Genomic DNA, 26,204 nt, shown 5'->3' with positions numbered 1-26,204 from the left:
CATCTCTCCCTGTGAATAACCCATCCATTAATCGTTTATTTTTAATGGTATTTGTTAAGCGCTTACTTTGTGCCAGGCACTGTTGTAAGCACTGGGGTAAATAGGTAATCAGGTTGGACACAGTCCATGTCCCATGTGGGGATCACAGTCTTAATCTCCACTTTACTGATGAGGTAACTGAGGTACAGAGAAGTGAAGTGACTTGCCCAAGGTCACATAGCAGACAAGTGGCAGACCCGGGACAAGGACTCAGGTTTTTCTGGCTCCCAGGCCCGGGATCTATCCACTAGGCCACACTGCTTCTCGCTTCTAACTGAACCTTCAGGTATGGCATTCTAATTTTCCATCAGTGAATTACAGTTCTTAATATGGGTAAGCAAGCCAGTTATTCTTTTGAAATTGGGAGATTTGAATTGTGATGAATTGTGAATTGAATTGGAATTTAATGAAAAAAATCCCATCTGCCTAAATAAAGGGAGAAATTAAACCCCTTGGGGGAAAAGGAGGTACTCTCCACACTAATTTACAGCATTCCTAATCTGTGAGCATAATTACAAACTATGAGAAATATCAAGTTCACAAAGATCACTTGCAATCCTTTTTTTTTTTAAAAAAAGCTAGTCTGACTGAAAATAAACAAATACAATATTTTCAATAGCTTTTTGCCCACAAAGAAAACCAGGAAAAGTTTGAAAACAACCATTCCCTGGCTGTCACTCCCTTCAGTGTTTGCTTTCATATTTCAGCTCCCATGAAATAGTCTAATGAGTATTAAGGAATACTATGTGAAATAAATGGCCCCAACAAACATCTCCATCCATTTTGGTCCGACATAAGTCTTCTACATAATGATGATATTTGTTAAGTGCTTACTATGTGCCAAGCACTGTTCTAAGCACTGGGGTAGATACAAAGTAGTCAGGTTGTCCCATGTGGGGCTCAGAGACTTAATCCCCATTTTACAGATGAGGGAACTGAGGCACAGAGAAGTGAAGTGACTTGCCCAAAGTCACACAGCTGATAAGTGGCGGAGGCAGGATTAGAACCCACAACCTCTGACTCCCAAGCCCGGGCTCCTTCCACTAAGCCACGCTGCTTCTCTGTAACAACTGCATTTACAGTTCGAGATTTTGGGGTCTCTTCTCTGGTCTTGCATTCCAGGAACTTATTCTTAACCAAAAGATAATTGAAGAAAATTGCTTTCTGGATCAAAATCAATGAAACACAGATACCTTGAAAAGGGCCATCACAATTCAACAATCTCGCTAAATGCAAGTTTTACTTTTGCTCTGTATCCTCTCAAACTTTTATAATCATCTACAGAAAGATTTGGTAGTATTCAAGCGCTTAGTACAGTGCTCTGCACACAGTAAGCGCCCAATAAGTACAATTGAATGAATGAATTGGAACCAATAAGTAAAGCAATTTTGTGAATTTCATGAATGCTTAAACCTAGTGAAAACTAGTTGTCCTATTGTTGCTTCAATTCATGAAAACCTATAAGCCCCCATTCCACCTGAAACTCAACTGTGAAACTATTAAATGTTTCTGGGAAACATTTTTCCACAGAAAAATGGAAAAATCCCATATTAACTATTCAGTGATCCTTTGGAGTACTGAATACAGGCCACAGTGTCTGCAGATCAAACCGGTGGGTTAACGGTTTAAACACAAAAGAGGTCCTTGTTTGTGACTCTCTCGATTTATGCAGAGAAGTATGAGCAAAACGCTGTTGGAAAAAATTCACTGCTGTTAAGCTCAAATATTTCTCCCAGAAACCAGCATTTAATTTCATTTCCAACCCCACTTGGAAACATTTCTTTTATAATCAGTTTTTCTCTTTAGAAACAAAAGTACCCCCGCCCCTGAAAACCTCCAACAGGATCATAACCTAATTTATAGCCAGCAGATTCTTGGTTAAGAAGGGCAACATCATATTTCTAGAGCACTTTTTAGCCTCGAAGCTCTTAAGATGGTTTACAAATCTGATGCTAAACAAAAATGCTACGGTTTATTGCATACACTGAGGATGAAATGCAGCTCGGAACCACTAAATACTTTACAGCTGTTTCAAAAAAACAACCCCCCGCTCCCCACCCAGAATGCCCCTGGAAACTAGAATCACCAGGGTGACTTAAATGGTTATTGGGCCATGAGACTGGGATTAGCATATGTAGCAGGGCTCAAAATTGAATCAGCTACCAGGGTCAAAGGTAGGGCATGATGATGACAGCTCACTGCTGTGATTACCCAAAGGGATGCCTCTCCCACTGCTCCAGCACATTCTAGGATTGGGAGAGCAGCCGATCAGGGCTGAACATAGGGACAGTCCCTGTCCCACATGGGGCTCACAACTAAGCAGGAGGGAAAACAGGTATCGAATCTGGAAACTGAGGCCCAGAGAAGTTAAATAACTTGCAAAAGTCACACAGCAGTCAAGCGGCAGAGGTGGGATTAATACCCAGGCCCTCTGCCTTCCGGGCCCGGGCTTTTTCCACTAGGCCATGTGGATTCCCAGTTGTTGCTACTAGTTTCCAATGCTTCCCTGGATGGGAGGGGAAGGAAAGATTATTGTTTCGGGAGGCAGGGTCCCAAAGGCTCTCTGTTTCTTCCCTTTAAACTGAACACCCAAACATGAATCTGTTTATATCTCCTTTGTTCCCATTTAATCATTTACATAATCAAATGCAGCTGAAAGATGAAAACAAAATGGGTCCAGTGCTTGGAAAATCTACTGCAATCCATCACCACAGTTTCTCTCCTTCTCCATCATGCACAATATTAATGATTCTTCCCTTTTCCCTCATGCACCGTGTTAATGACTTTTTTTTTAAAAAAAACGAGCAGTCAGAAAAATCCATAAAAACCCATACTCCTCTGCCTGGATAGAGTCAACCGGAGCCACATAGTTACTGGGGATGTATCCAGTATCTCCTGTTGTCAGGGAACGAGCCTCCCACCAGTCTCCTTCCCTGCAGGGACAGAGGAGGAAGGGGGCCAGGAAGACAAGGAAATGGGTGGGGGGAGGAAGAGAGAGAAAAGAAGAGGAGGGGGAGAGAAGGGTTAGTCAATAAACAGTTCTCGCAAATCGTCTGTTATCATAGCCTCGGAGCAGCTGAAAGAATAATACAGCTTCCTCCTAGTCATTGTACAAAGCAGTTTCTTCACAATCTTCCCTTTAGAAAACACAACACAATGACAGCCACATACGTTCCTTAGTACATACCCACCACCCCCTCCCACTCACACCGACAGTTGATCCACCTGCACAAACTCAAGGCAGAAGGCAGTTCTGGGCTTCTGCCTGTCGGAATTACATTCTCAGCCCTCTGCCAGAAACCAATTTTCTTCTAAAATGGTTAGTATCTGGGCTGTTGGTGGGGCTATGTCAATGGTAAAGGAGAAAATGAGTCATGGCTTTACAGAAAATGTCAATAAAGGCTGGAGAAATCCATACTTTCCATTCTAGCAGATGCAGCTCTACTTTGGATGTGTAGGGGAAGTCACTTGAATAAGGAAAACTGGACTGCAATACATACTTAGATCTGGATCATGATCACAATCTGAAATGATGTGCAAAATCAGGGCGGAAATACTCATAAAAATCAAGAGCATTAACCTGGATCTAAACAATAAATCCATGCATCAAAGGAATTCATTGAGCGCTTATTGTGTGCAGAGCACTGTACTATAATGTACTGTACTGTACTTGGGAAATTACAGTACAACTGAGTTGGTAGACACAATCCCTTGCCAACAAGGAGTTTATAGTCTGAGGGGATACAGACACTAAAATAGATTAGGGTTAGGGGATATTTACATAAGTATTGTGCAGCTGGGGTGACTATCAAAGTACTTAAACATCAGAGTGAACTATCGGAAACTGCCGAAGACAGATGGCTCAACTTAATAAAACAATTAATAATAGTAATAATAATAACAATGATCATAGTATTTGTTAAGTGCTTACTATGTGCCAGGCACTGTACTAAACACTGGGGTGGATACAAATTGGGTTGGACACAGTCCCTGTCCCTTGTGGGGCTCATGGCTCAATTCCCATTTTACAGATGAAGTAACTGAGGTACAGAAAAGTTAAGTGACTTGCCCAAGGTCACACACCAGACAAGTGGCAGAGCTGGGATTAGAACCCATGACCTTTTGGTTCCCAGGCCAGTGCTCCAGCCACTACACGATACTATTTCTTGTCTACGTCTACTACAAAGACCTAGAAACAGATAAATCGATCAACCATTGGTACTTTGCATGTGCTTACTTTGTGCAGAGTACTGTACTGAGAAATTGTGCCCGAGCAACCCCGGCTTGACACCATACAGTGGGGGAATCCCACTTCCTCCCTGGGATACCCCATCCCCTCCCGGTCAGCCCCTGGCTGGGATCTTAGCTGCAGCTGCCCAAGCCGTTCTCCTGCTAAGGCATCCCTATCTCTGTAGCCTTTTTTCAGCTCTCCACCATTCTCTTCTTCTGATAGCCTGGTCCTGCTTGAGAAGCTGGAGAATCCTGGAGGACGTAGGACCCTAGAGAGGAGGTCCAGTGTCTAGAAGCAGCCGGACGGCAGCCCTGGGGGATGGAGGCGGAAGCAGCTGATGGAGCTGCTGTTTCCGAACATTCAGGATGTGCTCTGATGATTTCTCCTGGAACCCTGCCGTGAACCTGCCCCAGCCCAGAAATGTTCAAATGTCACAGATGTCTTCCAAGAAATGTGCAACTAGTGAACACGTTTTGGGCTCTTAAATAGATCCTTTTGGGCCAGCTCTATTGTATTGAACACTCCCAAGTGCTTAGTATAGTAATTGCTCTTCCCAGAGAAAGTGCTCAATAAATACCACTGATTGAGTTCACTACAAACCAGTTGGATACTAGATGTCCATCTATTCACGCAAGCAGCAGCACACAAATGGGAAGAGGGTGATGTGCTTTGGCAGGCAACGTAGAATGCCTTTGTTCTCCACTTTTCCAGGGGAGGAAGGGCTATGGGAAATTCTCTGCAAAGCTGGGGGTAGGAAGAAGTGTTCCCAAAGAAGCTATTGGTTGATCAGTCCAATGACGTGCCATGGAGAGCCCCCTCAGGGAAGTCTGCAGAGTTAACCTTTGGAAAGCTCAGAGAGGGTACAGGGATGGAAGACAGAAGACAGGAGTGCTGATCTGCTCTACAGAATCTGTTTTTCATTTTTTAGACAAAATGATTAATTTCATCCACACCGATACACATAGTCTCTTGGAAATCCTGAAGGAGCAAGAGGCCATGGGGTGGGTGGGGTGGGAGGAATGAGGTCTGCTCCTATTCAATCTTAACATGTGGAAGGTGGTGATATATTTCTGGCTCCAGGTTATTACTGCTGAAATCATCACCTTGGGGAGAATTAACTTTCTTCTCTGCCTTCCCACCCACCGCACCGCCTTTTTTTTTCTTTTGGTCTGTGCAAACAGCAAGCAGAAATCTCAGACTCTTTTTCTCTTTCTGTGACTGGGCTCTGATTCAAAGACTTCATCCAGGGGGGAAATGTGTTGGCTTTTGGCACTGGAAGAGATGATTCTCGGTTGGCCTGTTAATGGGCCAGGCTTGAGCAGTTATGCATCAAGCTGCTCTAAGACAGATTTCCTTAGAGCCAGAGGCTCAGAGACCTTACGGAGGAGTACCACATCCATTTTAGCATTTACTCCAGAGTCAGCACATACTTGCTCTCACACAAAATGCCAAGGATGTAGTTTTAGTCTAAAAGGACTGCTCTGAAGAATTCTCAGCCAGTGAAGCCAAACAACCTAGAAGAAAACATGACCCTGGTGAAGCAATCATAAGGCTGTATGAAGATGATGTTTAATACTGTTCGAGTTTTTAAATTAATCCTGAAATTATTCAGTGGGCAGTTTCTCCCCCACAATAAACAGAAACAGAAATAAACTTAGGAGAAATACTTCTCAAGTTTACCAAGTCCATCACTCATAAAGTCACACTTAGCTCCAATTTAGTTTGCCTACATATGAAATAAAACGTGCCTTATTTCCAGAAACATATATGGGCTGAGGGAGTAAGTATGTTCATGTGTTTTATGGGCAAATATCCACTCATGATTTTCTTTCTTCTTTCTCAATCGTATTTATTAAGTGCTTACTGATGGTACTAGGCACTTGAGAGAGTACAATATAACAGAGCTGAAGGACATGGTCCCTGCCCACAATTAGCTTGCAGTCTAGAGGCGGAAACACATATTAATATAGAAAAGTAAATTGTGGGTATGTTCATAAGTGCTGTGGGGCTGAGGTGGGGTGAATAAAGGGTGCAGATATCCCTCTAAACATATGTACTCAGTTAAAAGTGTTAGAGAACACATGAACTACAATAAATATCTTGTGACGAACTTCTGACGTTTTTTCATTGCTCAGAGATGCCACTAGATGGAGGCATATTATTACAAAAATACTATTAAATGCGTTTTGGATATGGCTCCCGCAAGCAACACTGTCTCAGGGGATTATTTCTGAATACTGGATGACACCCAGGGAGCAGGACATGTTCCAATTTCTTTCATGTTCAAAATAAAGGTTACTCTGCATTTGGGTGTGTATCTATAGAACGAAGACTACAGATCTATAATCTTGTGGGAAGGGAACGTGCCTACCAACTCTGTAGGACTGTACTCTCCCAAGCATTTAGTATAGTGCTCTGCACATGGTAAGTACTCAATAAATACCACTGACTATCTGACTGATGTACCCCCCTCTATTTTTCTCTATATCTTCTTTGTAGTAGAAGACGACAAAACTAAAGGAGCTGCTCTATTCACATGTGAAAATGTGCTGAGATGAGGAATGATTCTGGGAGTCCATCCCCCTCCTGCAATGCTTACAAGTAAGGATAGATACTTGCTGTGCTCATGCGCTTGGGGGGTGATTGACTGATTGCTTTTGACACTGCCTTCTTTCATCCTTATTTTCACAAAGCTTCTTTACTAGAAAGCTCCCCTCTCTTGATCTCTGCTGGCAAGGCTCATTTGTCTGCTAAAGATAGGCCACCGCCACACCACATTATCTGAATCTGTGCTCCCTCTCATCTGCCCTCTGGGATTGCAGGGAACCACTTTCGGTCTCCCCAAAAGCAGATGATTAGGAATTCTGCTGTCCTTGCTTCCCTTCACATAGCTCCCTGAGTCCATCAATCGTATTTAACACCTACTGTGTGCAGAACAGTGCACTAGTCCATCAATCCTATTTAACACCTACTGTGTGCAGAACAGTGCACCAAGGGCTTGGGAGAATACAATATAACCCCCAGCCAAGCGGTGTTGACTCGGGTTGCCACGAGTATTGCCGGTGAACTGACAATCACGGGACCTGGTTGTTGGAAATCTGGTCCCGCTCTTCGTAGTTGAGTGCGGGTTCTAGATAATAATAATAATAATGGCATTTATTAAGCGCTTACTATGTGGAAAGCACTGTTCTAAGAGCTGGGGAGGATACAAGGTGATCAGGTTGTCCCACGGGGGGCTCACAGTCTTCATCCCCATTTTACAGATGAGGGAACTGAGGCCCAGAGAAGTGAAGTGACTTGCCCAAAGTCACACAGCTGACAGTTGGTGGAGCCGGGATTTGAACCCATGACCTCAGACTCCAAACCCTGTGCTCTTTCCATTGAGCCACGCTGCTTCTCCACAGATGACGCTGGTGAAATGATTCTGGGAGCTGGAGGTGTATTCTGTGGTAAGTGTCTCACAGCCAAGTTGGACACTGAGCTGGCCTTGTAAAACTTCACCTGGATGCTCAGCTCAATGCCCTGTTGTCCCCACGCTCTATCTTTCTAAAGGCCATTCTGGCCTTCTTTGTTTTGCTTTCCATCTCTTGTTTTCGGGCTCTAAAGGTGTGCTGCTACCACACAACCATACTTTACTCCAATAGTGATAGGGAATGATTTGTCAGACAGGGCTCCTTTAAATGGATCAGCCATTCTGTCGTGGTGTGGCTTAAAGATCCTGGTGAGTTTCTCATGGCAGCTGAATTTGCTTAGCAATTTCCAGAGCCGTGGTCTGTTGATGCTTTCAAGTGCTTTTGTGAGATCAATAAACATGGAATAAATGACTCAGAATTATCCTCGGCCCTTTTCCTGAATCTGTGGAGCTGCAGAGGGGGTTCTCTACTCATTCACATCTTGGTCTGAAGCCGCATTTTGATGTGTGTGTGTGGGGGGGGGGGGGGGGGGGAGAGGGAAGTCCAGCTGATGGCATTCTTCAGTTGTCTGTTTAGAAGGACTCAGGCTAGATTCTTGCCAACAACAGAAAACGGGGAGATAATACCATGATAATTATCATCTCCAAGAAGGAAGAGCTGGCTGTGGACACTACAGGGGAATAGTAATAATAATAATATACTAATATTATTGTTAGTCCCCTATGGTGTCCACAGCCAGCTCTTTTATTCTTGGAGATGGTAATTATCATGATAGAAATGGTAATAACAGCATTTATGATGCATTTACTGTGTTCAGAGCACTGTACTAAGCGCTGGGAAAGAACACACTACTGAGAATGAGATACAGTCCCTGCCCTTGGGGGGCTCACATGGTTTGTTTGAAGTCTTGTGGCATTTCATAAAGGTCCAACTACTGATGACAAGATTCTCAGACCTCTGAGGACATCTGGACAGTAGGTTTCTGAAAAAAATGCCATCAGATTTAGGTGCCTTTCCTTTTTTCATGACTTTCATTGCAGTGGTTACTTCCTCAACACTAGGGACTAAGGTCCTGCCTCCACATTCTGGCCAATTTTCTGTCTGCACCAGGGCCAAGTAGCATTTTTATTATGTATGTCAAATTCCTTATATTTGGCCATTAACCAGAGTGTGCATGCCAAATTTGACATATGTCATTCCATATCAGCACTAGTTTGGAAAATATTTGAGGAACTCTGAGCCAAAATGTATTCCTCAAAATTATTCACACTTTAAAATTGTATTCTTTTTACAGAAAACACTCTCTTTCTGTGTAAAAGTAGGCTATTTTCACTAATGGTAAAGGTGAACACAAAAACACGGTAACCTCAAAAATGTTTGGGGAGGGACTTACGTTAAATAATTGAGGTTTGGATAATTGAGAAGGGGTCAGAGAATGAGGGGGTGCGCAAGGAAGGGGTCAGAGAATGAGGGGATGGGCAAGGCAGGAAGAAGGACAAAGGTTGGGTGTTCCTCAAACCCATCCCAGGGACCGAAATGGGACCCAGACATGGCCTCGCTCTTCCACAGAAGATGAAGCAATCCACTCTTCCCCCCCCCCCCCCAAAAATGGTCACTGATAGATATGTAGCTATGCAAGCATAATCATACTTTGGAATGTATTTGAATGGACACTAACTTGGGCAGACTGGACATTTAGTACACTGAAACTGATTAAGATTCTCCCTGTCCTCAATCTTGTAACTGTGCCACTCCTTTGTGATGAAACTCAATGAAAGAAAATACCTTCCTTGGTTTGAATCCCACACTTTGAAATGTGAGCCAGCAAATCATTCTCCAGTTTCTGCTGGAGAGAGTGGGAGGGCACCCATTAGAAAAGCTGAGGCAGTGGCCCTGCACAAACCTGATTCATCTCCTTCCCCATCCTTCCAAGTTGATCAGGACCAAAAGCAGAGTGATTGGAAAAAGGAAGCATCGGTTCCAGTTTTTAGGATCTTTTTTTAAAATTAGTATTTGTTAAGCACTTACTATGCATCCAACACTCTTCTAAGCACTGGGGAAGGTACAAATTAATTTAGTTGGACACAGTCCCCGTCCCGTCTAGATTCTTTACTGTTTCCTGTTCCTTGTTGCTACTACTTCCCAAGATCTGAGCACAGTGGATTACACCTAGTGGATGCTCAATAAATGCTAAAATTACTATTACGTTTGTGTTCTGCATAGCGTGTTTATTGAAACATTTTTTGAAGTTTCAAAAATGTTAATAGTGCAATAAATTATGATGTAAGAATGTTGGTATGGATCGGTAATAGTAGTAGCAGTAGTAATAATAGTAGTAGTACTTATTGAGCCCCTACTGGGCTCAATATGTTGCCAACTTGTACTTCCCAAGCACTTGGTACAGTGCTCTCCACACAGTAAGCGCTCAATAAATACGATTGAATGAATGAATGCAGTAGACTTCATGTGCTCTCCTCCCCACAAGGAGCTTACACTGTAATGGGGGAGACATACATGAAAGGATTTACAAGCAAAAGCAATCAAAATAAGTATTGAATGTTCAAGTGAATGAATGTATACACCTAAGAACTGAGGTCTGGTGATACCTCTTCCCAAAGCTCAAAAATTCCCATTTCTAGACTATCCTTTAATCAATTTTAAAAACTTTCTATTGGGGGGAGAGATGGGAAGGTGGAGTGCATCCAAACTGCTCAAACGAATTACGATAATTAAACTGGACTTGATCTCCTCTTGAAAGGACTAGTAGCTTGATTTGACCTCTTCCTAGGATTTGAAAGTTTAAATCACCTGCTAAGTCTAGTAATCTCGAAGGCACAGAATTATGTGACTTCCTAGTATTCTTCCATTTATATTTCTGAAACCTTACCCCTATTTCTTTCATCTGGTTTAATAATTTCAATTTTCCCTTTACCACTTAGGAATTGTGGCAGAAATAGGGAGAAGACCTCTTTTCAGAATTCATATCCAGTGAACACCAATTACCAAGCATTTTTACAAGAACTGAAAACCAAGCAAGGGACCAATTTAAGATTGGATGAATTTTCTTAGGTGGTTTTATCGGTTCCAAGACAGTCTGTCAAAATTTGCTTTTAGCAGAGGAGATTTCTGCTCACGTTTCTGGGTTTGCAGATTTCCTGCTTCCTCTCTGCTTCCCCTGCATCATAGATTGGCATGAGTTTTCTGTCCCGCCCCTTCAATCAATGATACTTATTGAGCACTTCCTATGTAAATCAATAGTATTTACTGGGCGCTTTAAGTGTACAGAGAATTGTACCAAGCACTTGGGAGAGGACAATACAACTCTGCACAACAAAGTTGGTAGACACGTTCCCTGCCCACTATGAGCTTACTGTCTAGAGGTCTCTGCCCTCCTTATAACCCAAACTCTCTCTCTACTCACACTTGCTGGGACAGAGAATAGGGAATAGTAGAGTGTCTTCTCATCTCACAAAGGTTTCAGTCACTTGCAAAGCAATATCCTTTGGAAATAACCCCACTGACTTCACTAGCTGGAATGTCTAGGAATTTGGCAGCAAAAGCAGTTTGTGCATACACTGTAAGAAATGGCTTGGCTTGTGAAAAGTTGGAAATGCAAAAAAAATCATCAGGCAATGAACCCTATGGCTCGCAAAGTTTTGTACCAGCCTTCTGATCTGTAGATTTATGAGAGGAGGCGCTAAACAAACCCTCCCTCCACATGCTTTTAACAGAAACCAAGCGACTTGATTCCCTTTGAAAATCTCTGCATATGCAGTAACCCAAAATAGTGCTTGTGAATATTTACTGTTTCAAATCTATAGCATTCCTGATAGTCTATAAAGCAGTTTGATAAGCAATCAGAACACTTTGCCAATAAAAAAAGATTTCCCTCCCCTCCCAAACTTACGAGCTGTTAAGTATTTGAAATTTTTCTCCTTTATGAAAACTTAAGTCATCTTCTGTTCTTGCTTCGTAGTCATAAAGCGCCACAAAAAGGGTAACTCCTAAAAAAAGAAATTAGATAACAAGATATTTATAAAAAGACATTTTTATAAAGGAATATTTGAAGGCACTCTTACAGTTAACCTGACTTAACACTACAGTCTTTGTGAATGTGAAATCAGTATGCATAGACCCTAAATCCGAAGAATCTGGATGAGCATAATCTCCAAGATATTAAATGCCCAAGACATCCCTGTCAGAAATGCCACCCTCTGAAGTGAAGGGCCAGGCTTGCCTTTGCCTGTCATGGGCCAAATGACATGGCAACTGTTTTCACAGCACTGACAGCAAATATTTGGACATCTTGGATCATCCTCTCGAAGCCACCTTCTCAGTACAATCACTGAAAATAGCCTTTTTTCCTCTTTTGACTTCGCTCTGTGGTAGTCATTGAGCGTTTACTGAGTGCATAGCACTCCAGAGCCTAGAACAATTTCTGAATGAGGTCAGGTGGTCTGTTTAAGGTTCAAACCTCCAAGAGAAGGGTCGGCTGTTGCTGGGATTGCTGGCTGATATTGGATTCACCAAGGCTGCACGTGCCATGCATACACATACTACATCCAACTCAAAATCACTCTCACCCTCCCTCACCTCCCTCCCTACCTGGTTTGCCGGGTCTTAAAGAGGAGCCTGCTTAGCTTTGCAACATGCAGTGTGCTTTTAAACAGAAATGACTCTTGTGCAGCCTCCAATTCAGGATTGGCCCCCTTTCAATCCTATTTGGCTGGGCTTCCCATTTAGGTCTCTGCATACTTCAAAGTGCCTGTTGTGGTCAGAAGAACCCGCTAACTGGGTCTTTTCCTTTCATTTCGGGCTTTTATTTGAGGGGGCTTTGAGGACACAGATGTGCCAGTGAGACCATTCAATTGAAGAGGAGGCATGTGGTTCTAATCTTTCAGTTCTGGCCAAAGAGGGACTTCCTGTTGGAAAATTGGCATTCCCAAAGTCTGCTGCCTGACCATCAAAAGCGAGATTCGCTTGGCCCTCATTTTTCTTTCTTTCAGCTTCTTTCACTGGTTAGAAAGAAGGTCATTTGGTCTGTTAGTGAAAAGGTGGACCACTGGCTGACTGAAAGATCAATCGCCCCTCTCAGTGAAAGGAATGCATTGTGGATTTGGTCCCTGTAGGATCACACATTTCTATTCTATGACCTTTGCAAACCTTTTTGTAATTAAAGGAAGTCAAGAAATTTGTCTTGCATCCTATAAAAACTTGCTGAATATTTTCCAATATCCCCACTCTGAAACGCGGATCACAGCTGTTCTTGTGTCCAAATTCGCCTCTTCCCTCCATTCCTCCTTTCATTCTTCTGGGTTACTAACTGCATTTTTAAAGAAGAATTCAGATACTCTCTGACACTAAGGTTGTCTCTTGCTGCAGTGTCTGCCCTTATGTTCAACAAAAAGGAAAACAATAAAAAAATTCACAAAAATCAATAACACAGACTCACTCAGAGTGTGGCTGCTGGGTTTAAATGGAAGTATTTCTTCAAGGCCATGACAAAAGTACTTTCGCAAAAATGGTGTATACATGGCCTAATGGAGAGCGCACGGGCCTGGGAGTCAGAAGGACCTGAGTTCTAATCCCGGCTCTGCTGTGTGACCTTGGGTAAGTCACTTGACTTCTCTGGGCCACAGTTACCTCATTTGTAAAATGGGGATTAAGAATGTGCGCTTCACGTGGAACAAGGACTATATCCAACCTGATTAACTTGCATCTACCCCAGTGTGTAGAACAGTGCTTGGAACAAAGTAAGCACTTAGCAGGTACCATGATTACAAATTTAATTATTGCTTATGTGTGGAAAAGGGTTTGGAATGATGGGTTAATCAAAACGGTTTAGGGGTATTTTAAAATAAATTATTTTGGAACTCAGGAAGGAGTTAAGTATCCTTCTAAGGTTAGACAATCAGTATCAATTGATATTATTTGCTGAGTGCCTACTGTGTGCCGGGTGCTGTATTTTTTTTTAATAATGGTATTCGCTAAGTGCTTACTATGTGCTAAGTACTGTTCTAAGCAGTGGGGTAGATACAAGGTAATCAGGTTGTCCCATGTGGGACTCACAGTCTTAATCCCCATTTTAGAGATGAGGTAGCTGAGGCATACAGAAGTGAAGTGGTTTGCCCAAGGTCACACAGCAGACAAGTGGAGGAGCCAAGATTAGAATCCACGACCTCTGCATCCTAAATCTGTGCTCTTTTTGCTCCTTTGGGAGCCTACAATGGAGTTAGAAGTCACTATCCCTGTCCCTGAAGAGTTTACAGTCCAATGGGCTGTAATTATTGAGAAATGGAAGAGAAAGCAAAAACGGATTAGTAGGTAAATGCTTAAACAGTAAGTAAGGTTATTTAAATTGGTAAGTACAGAGGGTTATGGGGGCTTAACTGGGTGACTAGCAAAGGAGTTTTGAGATGGTAGAAGGGGGATATGAGCACCATGGTCTAGTGTAAAGAGCATGGACCTGGGAATCAGAGGACCTGGGTTCTAATCCACGTGCATGACCTCGGGCAAATGACTTCCCTGTCCCTCAGTTTCCTCATCTGTAAAATGGGCATTTAAGACCTGTTTGCTCTCCTACTAAGACTGTGAGCCCCATGTAGGACAGGGGCTGCCCTCTACCTGATTAACTTGTATGTACCTCAGTCCTTAGAAGAGACACAGAGCAGTGCTTGGCACATAGTAAGTGCTTAACAAATACCATAATTATCATTATTAAGTGCTAAACAATTACCATAATAATAATAATAATAATAATATAGGAAGAAGAAAAATTAAATCTATAGCCTCTCCTCCTGCTTTATCCAGGCACAGGCTGTTTGGTTACTTGGACAGGGGAAATGTATGTTCACATTAAGGTTCTCCTGTGCACAGCAGCCAAGCATTGGGAAGAAGAATCAATGCAGCTCATGCTGCCAACGATTCTTCCTCCGCAAGGGCCTTGCCTGGCCCTTTTCCCAGTACAAGTTAAGTTCCAGGACTGTGGCATCCAAATCATAAAATCTAAGCACATGAGAGATACCATCTCCATCAGAAAATAGCCAATTCACTCAGTTCTCGGATCTGACTGTAGTAACTGGATGTGAGACAAACCATAGTAGCAGCGGTAAATGGCATTTATTTCGCTCCCACTGAGTGTAATTCACTTGGGAAAGGACAATGGATGCCCCAGACACTTTCTTCTCCCACAAGGAGCTTGCACTCTGCAGCACCAATCAACGTCTTCAAGGATCACTTGGACCGCTTTTCTCCTCCCTCCAAGACCCTATTCTGGTTTCCTGCATCTTTCTGCATCAGAGAAAATCTTCTCAAAGTCCCCTTCAAGGCTCACCAACATATTCCCCATCTCTCCTATCTGCTCTCTTCACCTGGTATTCCCCAAGTTGCTGTCTTCATTCTTCCCAAGCCAACCCTCTAGCTGTATTTCATCTCTCCTACCTGCAACCTTCACTCATGCTCCTCCCCCAGCTTCCTCCCTCACCAAATCTGACAGTTCATAGCTTTTCCCACACTCCCACTAGAACCAGGACTTGGGTTCTAGTCCTGGTTCTGCCACTTGCCTGCTCTGTGACCTTGGGTAAGTCACTTCTCTGGGACTCAGTTCCCTCATCTGTAAAATGTGGATTAAGACCGCGAGCCCCATGTGGAACATGGACTGTGTCCAACCTGATTAGCTTGTATCTGTTTCACTGCTTAACAGAATGCTTTGCACATAGTAAGCACTTAACAAATACCATTTAAAAAACAACAAAACAACAACAAAAACCAAAACACACAAAGAAGGGTGAGGTCCTGACCTGTGTGTGAATATGGCTGAAAAAACTGATATGAGGAAAGACAGAACCAGATGGCTATGCTGGGGGAGAGGAATAATAATAATAATCATAATAATGGTACTTGTTAAACGCTTACTATGTGCAAAGCACTTTTCAAAGTGCTGGAAGGGACTGATGCTGGGAAATGATATGGAGGAAGAATTAGCAGGATTTAGCTGTTGACTGGATGTGAGAGCTGAATGATGGGGAGCCCTCCAAGACTGTGGACTTCACAGATGGTGGGGCCATGCGTGACATTCATCTTAGGAGTTGGTTTGTACCATCGAACTTTCCCTCTGGTACATGAATCGACCCAAACCCAAGCTGGGCTTGATGGAGGTGGACTGAGTTTAGAAAGAGGGTTCTGAGTTTCACTCCTGGAAGAAGCCAATGGTGCACCGTGGTACATTTATACCCGTGCAGTTATCCCAGTAGCTTCTGGGGAAAACTGTGTATGGGGAAATGTAGCACTCCACCTGCAGGGCTATAGGAACTCCACCTGAAAGGCCCTAAATGGAGAAAGGCAGAGGAATATCAGGGAGAGTGGTATATTAGAAGCAGGGTGGTCTAGTGGATGAAGCGTGCCCTGGGAATTTGAAGGACCTGGATTCTAATCCCGGCTCCTTTCCTTGCCTGCTGTGTGACCTTGAGCAAGTCTCTACACTTCTCTGTGCCTCAGTTACCTCATCTGTAAAATGGGGATTAAGACGGTGAGCCTCACATGGGACAGGGACTATGTCCACCGTGATTTGCTTGAATCTCTCCCAATGCTTAGTACAGTGCCTGGCACACAGTAAGCACTTAATAAGTACTACAATTATTACTATTATTGTTATTTGAGGGAGAAGGGAAATGCCTGAGTCCAGTTTTTGACAAAATACAGCAAAATACAGCCTAGCTTGGCCTGGCTATGTGGCCCAGGGCCCATGGGCTAACTTGAGCCAATGCAGAATTTCTTCATTCATTCACTCATCCAATAGTATTTATTGAGCGCTAGTCTCCATCACTGCCTGAATCACAAACCTTCTGGCCTACACTGGCCCTCTATCATCTGGGTGTCATGGGGAGCAGCTGATTCACAAATGCATTTGCATACATGTGCCATGGGAGCAGTGATTCACAATCGCATTTGAACACCGATTTATATGTAGGTATATTACCCTAACTAATAGGGTAGTGTTCTGCCTCTATCTCCTGCATGTGTGCGTAAATCACCCAAGAGCTCAACCGAGAAGGAGCACGGCTGGGAGAGGGGACTAAAGAGGGTGTGATTTCTGGCTTCCTCCTATAGGTTGCAGGGTTTCCTCTATCCAGAGAAAATAATGGTTTGGAGAATGATTCTCCAAATGGTTTGGAGAAGCTCTGATGCTGGCTACTTGCGTGGAGTGTAGGATACAGTTCTGTTGGCAACCCATCAACATGCCTCCTGTGTCTCCAACCCCATCTCTTCCCTCATCCTAAAAATACTTAGTCCCACTCTTCATCCCTCCTTGGCTGCCATCTTGAACCACTCACCCTCTGATGGCTCCTCCGCCGCTGCCTCCAAATAGGCCTGTGTTTCCTCTAGCCTAAAAACCTTCTCTGGGCCTCACTGTCACACCATCCAGTTATCACCCTATCTCCCTCTTCCTATTCAAACTTGTTATACACATCTGCTGCTTTCATTTCCTCTCCTCTAATTCCCTCCTGGACTATCCCCCCTTCTCAACACCGAGAGTGCTCTCTCCAAGGTCACCACTGACCTAACTGGCATCACATTAACAGACTCTATTCGGCCCTAATCCTTCTCGGCGTTTCCTCCCACCAGATGCAAAAGCTGCCTTGTCAGAATCCTGAGTGGGATCCCTATAGCGCGATCCTTGGTTCTCCATCCCAGCCTGTCTTGTAACCCCACAGTGGGGCAAAGAGTAGCAGCGGTAGCATATAGGCACTAGAAAACCTAGAATCTTGGGAAGGTGGTGGCGGCGACTGAGCTGCGAGGAGCCTAAAATTCTGCTCCTCTAGCCACAGTACCCTACTGAATTTTGTTGTTCTTTGCTGTATCCATCCCTGTCTTTTATGCTGCCTTTGTGTCTTATTGTTTCATCTTTCCTTAATTTTTTAATGGTATTTGTTAAAATGTTCACTATGTGCTAGGAACTATACTAAGCGTGGAGTACATACAAGTTAATCAAGTTGGACACAGACTGTGTCCCACAGCGGGCTCAAAGTCTTAGTCCCCACACAGACAAGTGGCGGAGCTGGGATTAGAACCCCGGTCCTCTAACTCCTAGGCCCATGCTCTATCCACTAGGCTACACTGCTTCTCTTCTGAGTCGATCATGAGCCTCCTCTCCTCCCTATAATTCTTAGATTGTGAATCCCTTGAGGGCCAGGGACTGTTTAATTCCTACCTGTATATTCTTTCCCAGATCTTAACAAAATGCTCTGCACAATGTAAGCACTAATAAATACTATTACAATTACTCCTATTAGCATTACCAATAACCCTACTATTGCTTTTCAAACTTTTGACTGCCTCGATACAGTGGCACGCTCCCTTCTCCCAGAAAAATTACCTAACCTCGTTTTTTTCTGATAATAATAAGAATGTTGGTATTTGTTAAGCGCTTACTATATGCCAACCACTGCTGTAAGTGCTGGGGTAGATACAAGGTAATCAGGTTGTCCCACAGGGGGCTCACAGTCTTAATCCCCATTTTCCAGAGGAGGGACCTGAGGCATAAAGTCATTTCCTCCTTCCTCTCTGGCCCATCCTTCTCAGTCCTTTTTCCTCTCATCCCTAATTGTGGGGGTCCCTCAACGCTCTGCTCTGGGTTCCCTTCTTATAATAATAATAATAATAATAATAATAATAATAATAATAATAATAATAATGGCACTTTATTAAGCGCTTACTATGTGCAAAGCACTGTTCTAAGCGCTGGGGAGGTTACAAGGTGATCAGGTTGTCCCACAGAGGCTCACGGTCTTCACCCCCATTTTACAGATGAGGTAACTGAGGCTCAGAGAAGTTAAGTGACTTGCCCAAAGTCACACAGCTGACAAATGGTGGAGCTGAGATTTGAACCCATGACCTCTGACTCCAAAGCCTGTGCTCTTACCACTGAGCCATGCTGCTTCTCAATGTACCCTCGTCCCTTCCTTTAGCTTCAGCAACCTCTGCCTGTTGATGACTCCTACATCTACCTTGTCTGCTTTGACTTCTTTCCTTCCCTGCAGACTCACATTTCCTCCTGCCTCCCAGACATGTCTCCGAGGATTTTCTCCCGACGCCTCAAGCTCAATATGTTTCTTCTGCGACTGGGACTTTTCTATTTTCTCATTTGTTACCTACCCGCTTCCTTCCAAACCAAAGGACTTCGAATTGTGCTTCCAAAGCCTGTTAGTAACATTTGGCCCTCTTTTCTTTCATAGAAGCTAAACCTGACAGAGTGAAGGTTTGACCCCCGTAACTATACATGGTTAAATCTTCCTCTGATGTTCTAAGTCCCCAAGGCCATTCTTCATCACAGACATGCATCTTTGTTCCAACATCATACTGAAGTACAACAGAATCACCAACGTAGAGAAAATGGGACTGCATAGACAGGGAAAAGCCATCTTGTTGAGCTTACCTGTTCCCCCTCTTGTTCGCAGGGTCCCAGTATGGGAGGAGGAATTCACTCCCCCAAACACAGTCAGTCCTTGGCCTCCTGTGGCATGGAAATTGTTGTAGTTTGGAATCGAAGTCACACCAAAGCTGGGGTAGTGCTGGGGAGTGGGGTCTGTCCCATAGCGATATCCTGAACTCTGAGTTAAGCTGCCATCCCTCTCCTCTGTCAGTTTGGTTGCTTCTTTGTCCTTACATTGCACACAGCCCATTATCTAAATTCCTGAAAAAAAGCCAAAGGAGAAAGATTTACCTTGAGTGCAGTTTACACTGATAATCAACAGATTACAGAGTTAGGTCAGGTTTAATTAATGAATAATTATCATGGTATTGGTTAAGCACTTTTCAACCACTGTAATAATAATAATTATGGTATTGCTTCCTATGTGCCAGGCACTGTACTAAGCGCTGAGGAGGATACAAGCAAATCGGTTTCGACGCAGCCCTTTGTTCCACGTGGGGCTCACGGTCTCAATTCCCATTTTACAGAAGAGAAAACAGGCAGGGAGAAGTGAAGTGACTTCCCAAGGTCACAGAGCAGACAAGTGGAGGAGCTCAAATTAGAACCCATGACTCCCATGCCCGTGCTCTATCCACTGGGGTAGACACAAAATAATCAGATTGGACACAATCCCTGTCCCGCATGGGACTCTCAATTTAAGTAGAAAAGGAACAAGGTTTAATCCCCATTTTACAGAGGAGGAAACTGAGGTACAGAGAGGTTAAGAGACTTGCCCAACTTCACATAGCAGGCAAGAGGTAGGACTGGGATTAAAGCCAGGTTCTCTGACTCTCAGACCCGTACTTTTTCCAGGAGATCCCACTGCTTCCCAAAATGCAGGCTGGATCTGTAAGTTACATTCAACCTGTCATATTCACTCATTGGAGTAACTTAAGCCACAAAGGGAATGTGAATGAAAAAAGAGGACATGATGATGATGGATGATTGGCAGAAAAAGAACATTGCCATTTCCTAAGTTGCTTAAGGGCTCCATCATTCAAATTTACAACATGGTAATTACCAGATCCACTTACTGGGCAACTTATGTATTGCAGTATATTATAATGATTTTGAATTTTGCAGTCATTTTCCTCCAATGAAGGGCTGTAGATTCCTGCTAAACACCACAAAGGGGTCTTAACTGTTTCCACAAATATGGTGTATTGAGGCACAAGCGCACTCAATAGGAAAAAACGGAAAGTGCATTCATGTGATTCCAAGTTCAAAAAAATGGGCCAAGACGATATATATATATAGTTTTTGAAACAGTAAACCACCCCCCCCACCAATGAATGATCAAATGACATAACCCAATGAGGTTGTGTATACGATCAAACAACGTTGCAAATACATGCTAAAAATGAAAGATTTTGAATTAAATGTTTGGAATACACAAATTTTCTACAGAAAGCATTGTCAATGATAAAAAAATTCACCATCTAATGCTAAATTGAAAAGGGCTAGAATACTCCATTCAAGGCAAAGTATTTAAAAACAAGCAAGGTAAATTTTGCAACCCTGTCTCAAAGTGAGAGAATACTGTAGTAATACCAGCATTAACATTCAATAGTGCTGTAAGCTGTAAAACCAGAGTGCTATAATAATCACAGGATTCATGTGAGATAGGTCGATTGCATTGAATGGAGGCCCAAGCAATATTAATCCACTATTCTCTTTCTGCTAATCCAAGCAATCGTAAAAACCGATCTCTTGAGGAGTGCAATGTGATACATGTTGCTCTATAAATCTGCTCAAAAGCCAACCATGTCCTGCAGAAAGAAGCTAAAGAGCTTAGAAGAGCCGGAATGCATTAATGGAGTGTTGCTGGATAGTTTTATACGCTGGATACTTTCATAGTTTGCACACACAAATACTTCCCTAACAAATTTAACAATTTACAAGAAACCATAGGATAAATCTCAAATTTATAACACACACACTCTGGAGTTATTCATTGACAGATGGATGTATCTTATTCTCTGCCTCAATGCAGATATTCACCTTTTATTCATTCAACTGTATTAAATGAGGGAGCCTAGGTATATTTTGTTGAGTATTTTCCTTCTTGACGGTGTCTTCTGCTCATTGCGGGCAGGGAATGTGACTGTTTATTGTTGTAATGTGCTTAGTACAGTGCTCTGCACACAGTAAGTGCTAAATAAATACGACTGAATGAATGAATGAATGAATGAATGAATGAATGAATGAATGAATGAACGAAGCTTGTGAGCAACAAAAGCCAGAATTCTTGACTGCAGTATATTGTGAAGGGTGACTAGAGGGTGTGACGGGCGGCAATTTTTCTGGCTAAGAATGTCCATTTAGACCCAAGAAGACTATCTAAGCAACAAATGACATCATACATAATTGCATGTATTAATACGAGAACTCACAAAAGGCATACTGTTGGAAGTGGCTCAAGGCAGAGAGAAAGGAATGGAGAAATTTAGTTTTTTAAATAGAGTGGGCAAAATTCAGCTATGCTATAATTTGCCAGTGATCTGGTTGCAAGCATCACTTTCCTGTATGGCTAGGTTCAAAGAGCAAAGCCATAGAATCTTTTATATTTTCCTTTAGATGAGTCAGAATCCATCTGCACTCAACTCACTGGAGACTGACATACAGTGTTTTGCATGAAACATGCTTTGGAATTTGGGGTAAGTGAACAGTATTTCAAGTTTCCATTTCAAAATGCCTTATTTTTCAGCCACAGCATTATTGCAGCAATTTCATCATTTGTTCTCAATGTTATTACAAGCACTTAGAAACATCTTACTCAACTTGGTTTTTATTTCATTTCTTCAAATGTAGCTCATCTCACACTAGGAGGCAGAAAACTGAAAGTATCCCATTCCAAAGCCTTTAAGAAAATCCTATTGATCCCCTGGAAACCGATCATTTCAAGGAGGGCAAGTAAAATAACACTTTAATCACCAGAGACTCTGATATCACTTTCCTTTAATTACCTAGTGGTTATCTTCCTTGGGCATAAGCAGTGATCTCAGAGCTGAAAATGACTAGCGCAAAAAGAGTTAACGACCCAAATGAGATTTAGAAGCACCCGAGGCCAAAAGAAATAGGCAAATTCCTACTGAGTCTGATTCTCCACACCTAATAATAATATGATAATAACTGTGGTATTTATTAAGCGCTTACTATGTGTGAGGCACTGTACCAAGCGCTGGACACAAGCAAATCAGATTGGACACAGTCCCTGCCCCACATGGAGCTCAAGGTCATAATTCCCATTTTGGAGATGAGGTAATGGAGGCACAGAGAGTGACATGACTTGTCCAAGGTCATACAGCAGACAAGTGGCAGAGCTGGGATTAGAACTCAGGTCCTTCTGACTCCCATGGCCCGTGATCTATCCACTAGGCCAAGTTGCTTCCCTGAGGGTCACAGGTCACCCCTAAAGGTGAGGCCCAGGGCTTCAGCCCTTAAACCCCTGCATTAACCCAACCTGCCTGGACCCCAGGCTAAGGGCAGTAATGGCCCACCTCCCAACTCTACCAAGATGGCAGCAACACCAGACTGATCTAAGAAGGCTGCACTGCATCTGCAATGGCAGAGGGGGTGCGGTGGCATTGGGGCTGAATTGCAATTGGTCCCCCATCCTCCTTCAACATGTGTGGGTAGGAAAAGTCCTACTCCTGGCCACGGCTTTGTCAGTGGTGCCTGGGCAATGGCCACTCCCAAGAGCAAGGAGCCACAAAAGATGCACTACTTCATGTTCACGGGCACAGTGAGCAAGGGCGCAAGACACACTCACAGGTGCAATCTCACTACTTGCTGCTTACAAAAACAACATGGTGTGGTGGATAGAGTATGGGCCTGAGAATCAGAAGGACCTGGGTTCTAATCTTGGCTCCACCACTTGTCTGCTGGGTGACGTTGGGCAAGTCACTTCGCTCCTCTGGGCCTCAGTTACCTTTTCTATAAAATGGGAATTAAAGATTGTGAGCCTCATGTGGGACAGGGACTATGCCCACCCTGATTTGCTTCTAACTATCCCACCACTTAGTACAGTGCCTGACACAGAGTAAGCACTAAAGAAATACTACTACTACTACTACTACTATTATTATTATTACCACCACCATCAGCAACATCTTTGCACCAATGGGCATCTGCACTGCTCCTGGGTAGCACTGTCCAGCCCTAACTAAAAGATGTGGGCTATTCAGTGCATTCTCTCGTTTGCCTGAGGGCAATCTGGGTAACAGAGAGAGCTTGAAGGAAGCTCTTCTTTTCTTTGCCCCTAGAAGACTGGTATCCAACACAGAGGGGAGAACAAAAGTGGTTTTAAAAAAAGTGACAAGTGACTACAGATTAAAGACTAAAAAGATGTCAATCTCTTTTTTTTTTTTTCTGGAAAGCAATTTGCTGGGAAAAGATGGGATGGACAGTTAAAACCATAAAGAATACACCCCTAACCATGGAAGAATTACTTCTTTTTTTAATGGTTTTGGTAAAGCGCTTACTATGTGCCAAGCACTGTTCTAAGCACTGGGGTAGATACAAGGTAATCAGGTTGTCCCATGTGGTGCTCACAGTCTTAATCCCCATTTTAAAGATGAGGTAACTAAGGCACAGAGAAGTTAAGTGGCACTACTGCCTCCCAAATGGCCACAAACCTAAATTTTATTAAGTAATGAAAATGGAATTTTGATCTGTTGATCTATTTGAGAAGCAGCATGGCTCAGTGGAAAGAGCCCGGGCTTTGGAGTCAGAAGTCATGGGTTCAAATCCCGGCTCTACCACTTGTCAGCTGTGTGACTTTGGGCAAGTCACTTCACTTCTCTGTGCCTCAGTGACCTTATCTGTAAAATGGGGATTAAGACTGTGAGCCCCCCCATGGGGCAACCTGATCACCTTGTAACCTCCCCAGTGCTTAGAACAATGCTTTGCACATAGTAAATGCTTAATAAATGCTATTATTATTATTATTATCTATGGTCACTGTTTCATTGCTACAAATGCCTTCTTTCTCCTGGAGTAGAGGCACTCATCATGCCTCCTTATGGATTTGAAATTTTCAGGCATGTTCTGCAGAGACTTTTCCTCTCTCGCTTCCATGACAATTTTTTTCTAAAATCAAAGGAAACAGAAAAGAGCCAACCCATGCCTCGGCTGTTTCAAAGTTAATTATAATAAAAAATGTTTGGCGCTAGTGCTTTTTTTCCTCCCACTTAGGCCAGGGGGACTAATCATTTCCTGAGAGAAGAGCCAAAAGCGGCCTAATATCTTGACTCTCTGGTTTAATCGTGCTTGTCACCAGGCTGAAATTGCGGATGAGTCGAAAGGAAAGGCCTGTGTTTGGTGGAGCTTTAAGCTTAGGCTCATATCTGTCTGCATTGCGGCGGTCCATAATTCATATAGAATAAATATTCCACTGCACCGGCTTTAGGGACTTGGGGCATTATGGAGCTTTGGATGGCTCTCACCCAGAAAGGCCTTTTACGCAGAAGGTAAGAAACACAAGAATGCAGAGACATGTACAATACCATGATAGAATGCAGATCTATTATTACACTGGCTTGCAACCCCTGACTTGCTAATCTCCGCATGCCATTTTAGCCATGCTTTTAAATATACTGGAAAATGACTACATTAGAAAGTCACCCTGATGTTATATTCTTGGCTGCCCAAGCTAAATGAGGTGGAAGTTAGTGTAGACAGTACTCTCAATATAGAGACTAAGAATCAATCAATCGATAGCATTTTTGAGTACTTACTGTGTGCAGAACAGTGTACTAAGCATTTGGGAGAGTACAATATAACAGTTGGTAGACACGTTCCCTGCCTACAAGAAGTTTACAGTCTAGAGGACTATGTAAAGTACTATCTGCTTTCACGTAGTTTGATATGTCACCATACACCAAAAACTGCATTAAGATTATTCAGTGTGTTGATGGCCAATTAAATCACCAAAGAAAAAGACAAAATGCTTCCTTCTAATTTAGATGCTTCAGCAATGCAATACAGTCTTCTGAGGTTTACAACATTAGAGATAGTTCTGGAAAACAGTTCAATTCTGTGTAAGAACTAAAAAAAATTGGGGTAGAATTTTACCAAGCAAGTCACGTGTTCTCTTGACACACCCTAATTTAGAGTGGAGGGAGAGATGGAGGTGAAGGGAATTAAATGTTGAAAAGGCAGTAAACTCCTTTGAAGAATGCTGTAATAATAATAATCGTGGTACTTGTTAAGCACTTACTATGTGTCAGGCACTGTACTAAGCACTTGGGTGGATACAAGCAAATCGGGTTGGACACAGTCCCTGTTCCACATGAGGCTCATAGTCCCAATCCCCATTTCCCAGTTTGAGGGAACTGAGGCACAGAGAAGTGAAGTGACATGCCCAAAGTCACACAGCAGACAAGTGGCAGAGCCAGAATTAGAACCCATGAACTTGACTCCCTGTACAAACTGAGCTCACCATCCCTAAGCCACTGCACATAAACTAACCTTCAAACCAGGACAATACCTACATGGAATCACAAATATGGGAGACGAGACAAGAGAGAAGCGCATGGCCTAGTTGATAGAGCACAGGCCTGGGAGTCTGATGGAGCTGAATTCTAATCCTGACTCCATCAATTACCTGCTGTGAGCCCGTTGTTGGGTAGGGACCGTCTCTATATATTGCCAACTTGTACTTCCCAAGCGCTTAGTACAGTGCTCTGCACACAATTATTATTATTATAACAAATATCTGTCTGTCTCCCCCATTAGAATTTAAGCTCTGAGAGGGCAGGAATCATGTCGGCCATCTCTACCGTATTGTATTCTCCCAAGCAAGCCCGTAGTACAGTGCTCGGCATGCAGTAAGTGCTCAGTAAAGCCGCTGATTAGGTTATCTAAATTGCATCATGAAAACCTGTGTCATAACTACTATGGTGTTGGTAAAGCATCAGAAGTGAGATGCAAGTGGGAGCAGCTATGGTTTCGAGCAATCCCACACTATGAATACTGTGTTTGCAGCTCTGGGACCCCCTGTCACAAAAACTCTAAAGCTGAGGGGGCTTAAAGGGACCCCTCTACCATT

At 43.1% G+C, this 26,204-nt stretch overlaps 1 protein-coding gene across 8 annotated transcripts in view; it reads right to left on the bottom strand.

Annotated features, from left to right (window-relative positions):
- Positions 1 to 26,204, bottom strand: part of FYN (FYN proto-oncogene, Src family tyrosine kinase) — a 267,959-nt gene that overhangs the window by 67,236 nt on the left and 174,519 nt on the right. For all 8 annotated transcript variants that reach the window (XM_038760925.1, XM_038760919.1, XM_038760918.1 and 5 more), the window contains 3 exons: positions 19,118 to 19,375; positions 11,591 to 11,687; positions 2,874 to 2,972 (listed from right to left, as the gene is read on the bottom strand). In XM_038760925.1, coding sequence (XP_038616853.1) covers positions 2,874 to 2,972; positions 11,591 to 11,687; positions 19,118 to 19,364 — 443 coding nt within the window. In that variant the 5' untranslated portion in view covers positions 19,365 to 19,375. The remainder of the gene's footprint in view (positions 1 to 2,873; positions 2,973 to 11,590; positions 11,688 to 19,117; positions 19,376 to 26,204) is intronic.

This window comes from Tachyglossus aculeatus, chromosome 19 (genome assembly GCF_015852505.1).
Source record: "Tachyglossus aculeatus isolate mTacAcu1 chromosome 19, mTacAcu1.pri, whole genome shotgun sequence".
NCBI classification, from domain to species: domain Eukaryota; kingdom Metazoa; phylum Chordata; class Mammalia; order Monotremata; family Tachyglossidae; genus Tachyglossus; species Tachyglossus aculeatus.
The sequence above is the reverse complement of the archived record's forward strand: the minus strand, read 5'-3'. Positions and strand labels throughout refer to the sequence as shown.